This window comes from Drosophila kikkawai, chromosome X (genome assembly GCF_030179895.1).
Source record: "Drosophila kikkawai strain 14028-0561.14 chromosome X, DkikHiC1v2, whole genome shotgun sequence".
Lineage (NCBI taxonomy): Eukaryota > Metazoa > Arthropoda > Insecta > Diptera > Drosophilidae > Drosophila > Drosophila kikkawai.
Window position 1 is genome coordinate 31,862,722 of NC_091733.1, and position 12,058 is coordinate 31,874,779.

Sequence of the window (12,058 nt, forward strand, 5' to 3'; positions counted from 1 at the left end):
TTATTATAAATATGCAAGAAATCGAAATGGATTTGCAAGCTGCTTACTGGGTATGCGATTGATGGCCCTCAGGGGACGCAGCACACGTATCGTCCGGATGGCGGTCAGATTGAGGTTCTCCACATGCATCACGTACTCCAGGAGGCCGGCCAGGACAATGAAGAAGTCCAGGCGGTTCCAGGAGTCGGCCAGGTACGTGTTCTTGCCGCACATGCCCATGGCCACCATTTTGATGGTCATTTCCAGGGCAAAGAAGGCAAAGATGATGTCGTCGAAGATCTGGTCAGAAAAGTTAAAGCATTTCAAAGTTAGTTATGGGGAAAAATATAAATCAATACATGTGAACCTAAAAGGAGCTAAAGGACTTTAGTTTTCAATTTTACTTTGTTATTTGCAGGTTTTTCCTCTGCCTTCAGCCTTGATTTGACCTGGAATCCCATTAATCAGCTAACGAACTAACGAGAGTTGATTAAATTAAAATTAGCAGTGCTAAAACTGCTTACAAGGACACCTCATCAGGATCAGGCGTCACCTACATGCACGCCAAATGAAATGAGTTTGCCTTGGCGGCGTCATCATCATCATCATCATCATCTGAGCTTCCTCGTCCTTGTCATCTTTTTCGTGCAACGTCAAGTAATTTTGGGTTGCCCTTTGGGGGTTGAAGGAAGACAACGACAAGGAGCAGGAAGGACCAAGGACCAAGGACCTGTAACGCCCACTTATGTCACTGTGACTGTGGCTGGGGCTGCGGCTGTCGTTGTCATTTTGACTTTGTGCTGTGTGCCAATTTGGCGTTGCCTCTCTTGCCTCTCTTGCCCCCTTGTCCTCTGTCCTCTGTCCTGCTGGGGCTCCAAAACTCCATCTTGGTCCTGGGTTGCTTTTTCTGTCGTTTCAGTTTACACTTGGCTGCCCGACTTACATATCATTTACAAGCATTTTCGCACGGCATCCACTCTATGCTCTGTAATTGCCCCACTGAACACCACATCTCCCTTTCTCTCTGTCTCTCTGGCGCCGCCTAATGAGGCGAAGTGCCTCGCCTGGATGTCATCAGGCCTGGCAGGAGGCGGCAGTCAGGAAGTGAGCCAAAAAATTGCTTAAATAAATGGCATTTAATGTGACACCGATGCTGACAGGCCCACCTGGGGAGGCGGGACAAGAAGAAGCTGCCATTCCCAGGACTTTACTTTATATATTCTTTTTTTCATTCACCTAATCTTGAGTCCATCTTTGGTTGATAAATGATGGGAAACTAATTTTGCATGGGGACCAGCCAAGAGTCCTTGATAAGCCGCTTATCACATGGTTTTATGTGGTGTTCATTATACTTTTTATAATTTAATTTTTGGTAATTAAATTAAAAACTCACCTGTAGGATTTTGCAGCGGTTCGTCACACAAGCATCGTCGACGCAGGGCTGGTACATGCCCAGGGTGATGCAGTTGAGCAGGATGACCAGGATGGAGACGCGCTCGAACCATGTGCCGGTACCAAATCGGAGACGAGTCCATTTCTAGTTAAGTGGCAAACCAAGAAAAAGGCAAAACAGGGAAGGACGAGGGACCCCCTACCCCTAGATCCTGATTGAAGGCGCAGCCAGTGAAGCGAACAAAAAATAGAGAAAAACAGAGAGAGCCAGAAGGGGATAACAACTTGCAGTTGCCTCTAATGCGCACTCAAGTGCCTGTCAACTCCCCAAAAGGACCTGCCCCAGCGGTTGCTGTTTCTCGTTCTCGTTTGGTTTGGGTTTTGGTTTGGTTTTTGGGGTCAAAGGAGGGTAGTCTGAGGATGCTTTGGGTTGAGGATTGCCAGGCAAAGTGCAGCAAATTGATGACAGTTCATAACACAAGAACCGAGTGCATTGACCAAGAAGGATATTTGGAAAGCAGAACAGCAATAGTTTTAAGTTGCTGGTAATGAAGGGACTTTATGATCAAAGAATGAATTACAAAGTATATGAAAGAGATAACCCACGACTTTATTCTTAAAAAATAAGTATAGATTTCAGAAAAGTAAATCCTCATCGAACCCTTTGCCTGTTAGATCTTGCTTTGCTTACTTTCAGTTGGTTTTCTTGTCCTTCACAAATACAAGACCAAGGCATGGCACTCGTCCTGGCACTTGTCGCCTAAAAGCCTTGCCTGCTGCTGCACTTTGCTGCCTTCGAAACTCGAAAACACACCGACACACACGTACAACACTCGTCCAAGGACGATAGCTGAGCGTAGTACTGGGCTTCAGGATTTTTCAGCTGGCTTAATGCATGGCCAAATGAGCGCCAAGGACTCGTTAAGGATCGAGCCAGCACACACGCGCAAAATGGCAAAATGGCAAAAATGTTTACGCTATTAACGCACAATTAAAGATAAAACGTCCTGCACAATGGCACAAACAAGCCGCAAAAAGGGCAATTCATTAGGGGGCGCAGTGGGGAATTGGTTTCGGATTCAGATTCAAATTCAGATTCGGTTTACGATTCGGTTTCGGTTTCGGTTTCGACAGCAGGCCATATGCAGGCAGGCTGAGGGTCAGCTTGTACTGAGTCCGGTTTTGGGGTCATAAAAACAAATTGTGAACCCGGGCCAGACGGCACAAAAGGCACCACCGAGTGGGAGGAGGAGCCTCCCCGTATCCCTGCCAGAATAAATACTGCAGCAGCACAAATATGCGACAGTGGGGCACCCAAAGAAATTGGGTTTAAACATTTTTAGAGAGTTGTAAGAACTATAAAAAAATATAATATAAAAATGTATTAAAGAAAAAATGAAATAAAATATAAAAATATATATTTATAAATATTATAAAAATATATATATTTAAAAAAATAAGTTGAAGGAATGAAGAAAGGTAGCCTGAGTCTCTTAGAAAATGTTGAGCTTTTGCTTAAGGAAAAGGCTGTGAAAAAGTAATAAAAATAGTAAAAAAAAGGGTAAAAGACATAGAAGAATAATATATAATAAAATATACAATATAAGAGCAACTTTAAGTAATTAAAAAAATATATATATTTAAAAAAAAATTAGAAAGGAAAGAAGTAAAGAAGAAACTTTGAGCAGACAAAGTCTTTTTCAAAATTTTGAACTTCTGTTTCTTTGAATATAAATATTAAAATATATAATTATAATTATTAATTAATAATGTTAATTAAAATTTAAAATTCCCTAACCAAAGTTCACATCATTAAATATTTGTTATATATTTATATTTATATTTTTTCTTTCCCTGTAAAAGCCACCGCACCGACCCTGAGAGCATTCAATTCATTCAGCTGCCTTCGCCAAAGGGGGGCGTGGCGGTTCAGGTGTATATGTGTGTGTGTGTGTGTGTCTAGGGGGCGGGATGGGCGTTAAAGTCCGGGACCCCTGGCTTTTGCGCGCATTATTTTTGATTTGGCAACAGCAATGGCCCCCAAACCAACAGTAAACAAATTAAGTCGAGCGTAAAGTGGGCCAGCTGGGGCGAACAAAAAGGGGGCGTGGCAGTGGTAGTAGTACCCATGGAAGCGTGCAGAAATCGCAACAAATTAAAAGAGCCGCAAACAAAGCGAGAGCCGAAAGCAAAAGCCGAATAAGATGACTGAACATGCCCCAGAGAATGCTGAATGCTGAATGTTTGAATGCTGAATACTGAATGCCGGCGACCAGCGACTGGCTGAATGGCAAATAACGAATGCGAGTGGTGAAAAAAAAAGAAAACAAATATGGAAAATAAAGAAAAATAAAGGAAAATAAAAGAAAAAAAAAAGAAAATTCCAAATAAATAAAAAAAACAACAGCAAAAACAACTTGAGGTAAATTGGCCACAAGACACAAGTTGAAACCGATCAATTTAATTGGTTTTTCAACATCAAAAGGGGTTTTGGGAGTATATATATAGTAAAGAGATATATTTTCTACAAATTTTAAAGCTTTTTAAATTAAGCAAATATTTTAATTTTAATTTTAATTAATAAATAATTTAATAACCTTTTAAATCCAAGCAAAAACTAAGCTCAGCAAGTTAAAAATTATATTTTTTTACTTGAATTCAAAGCACAAAATCTGGCAAAAATCATATAAAAACTCTAAACAAAGGTCCTTTAAGATCAGTAAGTCTCTTTGTTCCCCTCTCTCTCCCTTTCTCTCTCCCTCTCCTTCTCTGTAAATATTTAAATAACATAACATTCATAGTCCTTGCTCTCCATTCAAATCCATCTATTGGCTATTTTCCAGTTGACTCTCCACCATTCATACGAATGACCACAACGACGACCTGTTGTCCTGCCTCCCCGGCTTCACCTTCTGCAGGACAAGAGAAGCATTTGTGTAATGAATACAATGCACGTACTCGGTGGCGGTCAGTGAGGCTAATGGGTATTGCCAGGATTCAGAGCCTCCACCAGCTGCTTCTCCACTTCCACCTCCTTCTGCCTCTCTGGTTTTCTGTCATAATTAGTTATGGGCGTGGCAGGCGGTTTCGCATTACCTAAAGAGCCTCCTGCACACACACACACACAGACGTACACCATGCTAATGATGCCTGCGTGTCCGAGCTGCCTTGCGGTCCTAATGGCTACCGCACAAGGATGCAGCAGGTCCTGACCCCTCCCCACGCTCACTGCACACGTGCCGCGCACACATTTCACGCTAAAAGCGCCATAAAATGGCGGAGACAACTTTTAGTTTATGGCTGAAGCCCCAAAATGCAGCCACACATGTGGCAAAGTTGCAACGCTAATTTGGCTAGAGAAAAGGGGGAGAAAAGGAGGACCAAACGTGGCGAAAAAGGATTAATAAAGGACACTGGGAATATTATTTTTATATTAATAATTTTATATGAAATCAATCACCTTAGGAAATGAGTTGTAATTTTCTTCTTTAAGTACTTTTTGTGGTGAGAAAATTGGTGGCCAAGAAAAAGGATACTCGTAAGGGACATTTGTGACAAAAAAAAGAGGCCCAAACAGGATTAATATAAAAGCCTAGAAATATTATATTTAATATATGAATTTTTATGAAATCAATCACCTTAGGAAATGAGTTGTTAGTTGTGTTGAGAAAAATTGGTGGCCAAAGAAAAGGGATATGCGAAAAGGACATTCGATATTGATACGCAAGGCCAGCTGGCGACGCTGCGGCGGCTTCAAGTTTTTGGCAAATGATGGCACCGCTGACCTCAGCTGCAGGCGAGGTCACTTACAGCCAAGTCTGGGTCACCAACACAGGCAAAAACCTACACACCAAAGGGCGTCGCCAGCGGAAACGGAAGCGGCAACGGAAACGGAAGCGGAAATGGCAAGTAGAAGCAGCAGCGGGAGCTAGAGCTAGAGCTAAAGTCAAACTGAAATTAGTTTAGTCAGTGAGACACAGCGATTGCAGAGCCAAAATGCAATGCAAGTCAGCCACAAATTCCACCAGCCAGGAGCCAGGACGAAGTACCAACCACGCGTTGTAATTGCCGCTGTGGGAGTCATCGTAAACTTTGACAATAAAATCCATAAAATGTCAGCAAAAGATATAGAAAACAATACAATGCCAAGGCGAACAATGGCACAAATCAAAATTTATGGCAAACAATTAAGTGGCAAAGTATCGAGAGACCGATTTACGTGCTTTTGTGGCGGCGGAGGGAATTGGTGGCACACATCAAGTGGGTAATCGCAGCCGTCAGCACACTGAGCTTTCAGGCTAAAAATAAAGGCGGGCAACAGCTCCTGCTGTGTGTCTGACTCGACGCTCTAAACTCAATTATCATAATTTAACCGCCATAAATAAATATCCAACGTCAGTCAATTTTAATTTTGCTTCAAGTGAAATGTGAAATGTGAAGTGAGTGAGCGCAGGAGAAGTGTGTGCAAAGCGATTTTTCATGCACACATGCCATTGAAGTCGGGATGGAATAAGAGGAGGAGGAGAAGCAGGAGGAGCTGCCTCAGATAAACAACATTGAAGCGCCAGGATTGTCATCTTGCTGCCGCCACGTCCCACTGATTGGCGCACATTATCCACACCGAAGCCTGTGAAAATGGATGGGGAGGAAAACAAGAAGAATCCACGGAAGGATCCGGCGTTGGCAACTGGGACCGACACACAGGACACATCCTGTCACTGGCACTGTTGTTACTGTTACTGCCACTGGGTTCCGTCTCCCAATGACGTTGCCCATTCAGATATTTATTATTTATGCCCCAACGAACTCAAAAAACACACACGCACTCCGCCTGATGCTGCTGTTGCCTTGCAACTGCTGACATTGTGGCATGAATTTTGCAGCAGGCAACAGGCAGAGTTCAAGGATAACAAGCATCGAACAGGAGATACCTCGTTTTTATACAGGATAAAATGTGGTTAATTAAATTTAATAAAAGAAAGGAGGGAGTAGAGGAAAAAATGAAAGGAAAAGCAAATAAATGAGAGGGATTTCGTGGAGGTAAAAAGTATATTTCTATATATTAATATATTCCCTATATCCTTTTCAATATATCCTAATTCAAAATGAAATCCTTAATAATTTGCCCAACAACCTGCTTTAGGATCCTTTTCCCAAGGATCCCATTGTCCACCTATTAATTATTCGAGTCATTCGACATGCATTCGACATCAGTAACTTCCAATCGAGTGTCCTTAGGCCCATTAAAAAAATACAACAAAAAAGGGAGAGCCACAAAAAAGCCTGGATATATATACCTTACAAATGTGGAGCGCAAAAAACATACAAAAAATCAATAGGCTCACAATGCACATCCTGTGAAATGTGTGACAAGGACATCGCCGCTACGACAGACCCGCACACAGGAGGTAAATTCCAGGCGAAGGACAAAGGCAATTAGACTCCCTCAACCTCTCTTTTTCCCTCCCCCCTCTCGTTTTTGTTTGTTTAAAAAGGATATGGATTGGTGATGAGCATCAGGCACCAGTTGCGCGGCCGGGTATACTGCGTCAGCGCCTTCATGGAGATCTCGGGGAAGCCCGGATAGGGAAGATTCGGTTCGCCGGATGAGCTCGACGAGCTGGAGTCCGAGGTGTGCGTGGAGTCGCCATCGTCGGAGCTGCAGCTGCCATTGCAGCTGGATGCGGTGGAGGAGCTAATGGCGCCGCTGCGACTACGACTTCGGCTGCGGCTGCGTCCATGACCATGGCCATGTCCTGAGGCTGACGCGGCGGCAGCGGTGGCATCGCTGAGCGAAGAGGCGCCACTGTGACGACGTCCGGTCCGCCGGCGAGGCACCTGCCCGAGACGATCGTGGCGATCGTGGCGATCGTGGCGATCCTGGCGATCCTGGCGATCCTGACGATCGTGACGATCATGACGATCCTGGCGATCCTTTCCCTGGTAGCGTCGCCTGGAGTCTGCCGATCCTGAGGCATTCGAGGACTGACGATGCGACCTGGCTGGCATGGTTTTCCCAGACCCAGACGCATTCGCATTGGCACTGGAGGAACTGGTTTTCCGCAAACGGTGGCCACTTCCGGACGAAGTGGCGTTTCCGCCACCAGAATCGACGATCACCGTCATGGGCGGCTCTTCGTTGGAATGCATTTGACTTAATCTATTGCTGGATTTGCTGTTGTTGTTTTTGATTTTAGCGCTGCTGTTGTTGTTGTTGTTGTTGCTGGTGTTGCAGGTGGTGCGGCTGCTGTTGCCGTTGCAACCGTCTGTTGCTGCTGCCACGCGACGTCGCTGGCCATTCCTAGCTGATGTGGCAGATGCTGATGTTGCTACTAGGGTTGTGGCTGCTGCTCTTGCTGCTGCTGCTGCCGCCGGCTGCGGCAGCATCTTCCTGGGGGCCAACTCTGTGAGCTTTGGTCATTCCATTGCCGATTGCTGGAAACGAAAGGGAGGAATGGGGGATTATAAGAGATATTAAAATTGATTTTTAAGATTTTAAAAGATTTTAAATAATATATTTTTAGGGTTAAAACTTAAGAAATCCCTTTGAAGTTTTCCTATTTTAGAAATAACTTAATTTATGAGCTTTTAGTTACCCAATTTTCTTGCTGTGTACGTGCAAAGTTTTGGGAATTGATTTTTAATGCGATACTTGGCGTCCCTTAGGCACCACCTCCGTCCCTCATCCACTCCTCACCCCTCCCCTGGCCACATAATGAAGCCAAAACATAATTTATACGCACGTGCGCTGCTTTTTGTAAAACTTGTGCCTGTGTGTGTGTGTGTGTGTGTGTGTGGAGTACGTAAAAATAATGAGAAGCACATTTTGTGCCCACAGACAAAAAGCATAGCATACAGTTGAGGGCGGCGGAATTAAGAGGACTCCCTCGTGCGCAAGTATATGTAGCTGTGTAGGTGTGCTCAATCATTAATTACGTGCGTGTGTGTGTGTTCACCCCTAACACATTAACGTGCCAAAAAGTGCTTCGTTGTGGTTTTCCCCCCCAGCTCCAGGCGAGCTGCAATTGTGTGAAAATTGGTTTATCGATAGGCTCTGCAAACAAGGACAGCGCCAAAGAATGGCCACACAAAGGACACGGTTCCAGACCGAGGCCTCAAGATGCCAGCCAGACGTCGCCTTTTGCCTTTTGCCTCTTAGGCCATTGAGATGTATGTGCACATACATATGTATGTACATATATAATCGATTGGGCAACCAGCGGACTTGATTCAGCGATTACTTTGCCAGCTGGCCCATCAAACAATTTATCAAAAAATAGAAAATATAAAAGATATAAACACAGTGCCGGCAGGAGATAAATAAAAAGCAAACATTAGGTGGGCGCCTGACATTTTAAGTAAATGCCGCGGCGCTCTATTTGTCCATTAGCGACAAGTTCCAGTTGATAAATGGGTACAGTGAAGACTGTTTAGAATTCACACAATTTATAATGATTTTTTAAAATTTTGATTTGTCCAAAAAAAATGTGTTCCCATTTAAAAAAAAAACAAAAAATTAATGGTATACATTGTAAAAATTTTTAAAAATCGACAACAAAGTAAGGCGTTAAATTATGTATGCACATTTATTAAGCTAATAACAACCAACATTACGCCGCTTTCCGATTTAAAATTAACCCTTTTTTGAGGGAGTTATGATTTTTTTAGATTTTGATTTGTCCCAAAAAAGTTTTCTTTTTTATTTTTCTTGGATATTTTATACTAGGAAATTATAAATTAATTTTTTAAAGGCAACCATTCAAAAACCAACTAAACAACTGGATATAACAGTTTTATACATGCATAAATATAGCCCTGTGTATCTCATCAGTTCTTGGTACTTTTTCAGTTAGATTATTTATGATTTGGCAAAGGACACGTGTCCTGTCCTCGTCCTGCTGCTGCTGTTATTGTTACTGTTATTTATAGGTGGACCTTAGACAAGAAATCAAAATAATTAATCGTTGGCTGGCGCCATTTGTTTATCAGCCGGAAACGGAAGTCAGCGCCAAGGCAAACAATAGCAAACACGAGCCGCTCCCCTCTCCCCTCTCCCCTCGCTCTCTCACACAGACACACACGTACACACACTGTTGAGCACGTGACAATACAAAAGTTTCGATATTATTTGGAAAATGTTGAACAGGCTTAAGGAGACAGGAACAACTACTATATGTGTGCATAGTAGCTGGCGAAATGTAAGCGCCTCGTACCAAAGCACATGGCACGGGTGTAAACACACAGAGACAGAGCCAGAGACAGGCATGCACGGCAAGAAAAAAGGAGTATCAATTAGAGGAGAGTCTTTTAATTATATATTATATTAATTTTGATTAATTATTAGCTTTGGTTTTATGTTATATGTACATCTAGCTTTTTTCGATATTTTTCTTTAATTAATATAGCAAATTTCTCTGTTATTTTTTTCTGTGTATATTATACAAAGCGTGTGTGTGTAGGTGTGTTGGTTGGCATACACAGATATACATAATTAAACACAAACAGCGCGACTTTGGTGTTGATATTAGTCAAAGGCAGTGGAAAAACACAAACACACTTCCACTGCCTTTCCTCCTTCCTCCTCCTGTGTGTGTGTGTGTGTGTGTGTGTGGTGTGTGTGCCTCCGAATAACGGGATCAATGTGACATTCAAACATGTCAGATGTTAACGCGATAACAATTTGAAATGGGTCAGCGGTACAACATGAATTTTAGGTTGTAAGTGGACGCAAATTGTAGATATTTATCGCCATAAGTGACTTTCCCACAGAGAAAGAGCGCATTTATTGTGCCGGAAAATTGTTTTTCCATAATAGTTTTAACAAATTGTTTAACTAACTTAATTTGTCAAGTGCCTGCACTTGTTTTTAATTACAAAATGCAAATAAAGCGACATGGAAATGTATTTATTTTGAGCTTGAAAATAACGAGATTTTGGTGTAAATTTAACTATGAAATATATATTTAATTCTAAGAAAATTATAAATTATAAACATAATAAATATAGCTATTTATTGTAAGTTGTAGGTAGTGTTTTTGTTTTTAGATTTTTTTTTTCGATTTTTTACCCTTAAAATCCCATTAATGAGAGCTTATCCCGCTTTAAATGTATCTGTATCTTTATCTTTATCTGCCTTTTGTATCTGTATTTTTCAGCTACAGTTTTTGTCACTTTTCCTCAACCAATTTGTTGTTTACTTATAGTTATGCTAGTGCCTTTCGTTCGCCAAACCCGGAGGGTTAATGTAAACAACAACCGGGACAGCTCACTCTGCGGCCTGTCTGTTCCATGGAAATATGCAAATAAATTGCCGCTTATGTGGCAAGATATTTGCACACACAAAAACACACACACACACACACTCCGTTACAGTTTTTTTGTTATTGTTTCTTTCTGTCGGAGAATCTGCGGATATATAATTCACTTTTAAATGCAAAATCAAGCCGCTGTCATTGATAGCTGTCTCGGGCAGAATAAGCATACGCAGCGTTGTACACGTTGGCAAATAAATCAGAGAGGCAGCGCGCCTCGATGTCGCCCGCGTGCAAAGAGATCCCTTTTTTTTCCCCGCCTCCCAGGCTGAAGTCCTTCCTCCAGCCGAAGATTTATGCTCACGGCCTGCTTTATGAGGCAGCGCCTGTCGGGCAAACTCGCCGACATTAGCATAAGGACCAGTGCTGGCAATTTGTTACGCTTTTAAAAGGGAAGTTGATCAGCAGTAAAGGCTTGAATATTTGTATTATTAAGTATAAATAAAGATATTTAGTATAGTAAATATTTTTTAAAATAAATAAAAAACAATTAAGAATGTAGATTTTGAGAGAGAAGTTGCACTTAAGTTAGCCACCTTTAGAAATAAAAAAAAAAATTATATTTTGTAATAGAAATTAAACACAATTAATAAGCCAGATTTTGGGACAGAAGCTCAGTTAATTTCTCGTATATTTCGCACTTAACTAGGCACCTTCAGAAGCCTCTTTGCTAGCTTTACCCAAAGATATTTTTGTATTAAAACATTTATTTTTCATGTTTTCTGAAATAGGTTCTTTTATCGACAGGCCCCTGATAAAGATGACACAGAGAGAGGAGTGGTGCTACAGCAAAAAAGACAACTTAACTTTCAGTTATCAATGCGTGTCCAATCGCCTGTTTGGCTCATTTCGATTGCCATTCCATTAGGCAATGGCCAATGGTCAATGGAGAGGCTTTGCCTTCACTCTCTCTCTCTCTCTGTCTGTCTCCTCCTCCTTGATTTTTCCCCATTTTCCCCCATTTTCCTGCCTCTGCTGTGCTGTATTTAACATTAATATTTATGATTGCTCATCTGTATATAAATCGATGCTCGCTCTCGCCTTCGCTGGGGCCGTCGCCTTTCATTGCTTGCTTATTGCGCTGATTTTATTATTATTTTTATTTGGCATGGCTGGCATAAAAAGCAGTCAGAGGGAACAAGACACCGAAAAGAAAACTCATTTTCATGTTCGGCAGCTGCCAGACACAGACAAAGCCGCATCATATATACCTGCCTCTCGTTCTCGGCGTTGTTTCCATTTGATTTTCCAATTCGAAGCTGAAGCATTTCTTTCCCCCTTCCTTAAACTTATCCCCGCTTTTCCTGCCGGATTCAGCTTGCTTTTCAGCTTCATTGAGCGCATTTGTTGCTCTCGCTTTTCCATTCTTCTGGGCG

At 42.1% G+C, this 12,058-nt stretch overlaps 1 protein-coding gene across 1 annotated transcript in view; it reads right to left on the minus strand.

Moving 5' to 3' along the window:
* The window catches only part of Ca-alpha1T (Ca[2+]-channel protein alpha[[1]] subunit T), a 105,122-nt gene that overhangs the window by 37,423 nt on the left and 55,641 nt on the right, over nucleotides 1-12,058 (minus strand). The window contains exons 4-6 of the mRNA XM_070288044.1: nucleotides 6,872-7,806; nucleotides 1,373-1,484; nucleotides 48-279 (exon numbers count right to left, since the gene is read on the minus strand). Coding sequence (XP_070144145.1) covers nucleotides 48-279; nucleotides 1,373-1,484; nucleotides 6,872-7,758 — 1,231 coding nt within the window. The 5' untranslated portion in view covers nucleotides 7,759-7,806. The remainder of the gene's footprint in view (nucleotides 1-47; nucleotides 280-1,372; nucleotides 1,485-6,871; nucleotides 7,807-12,058) is intronic.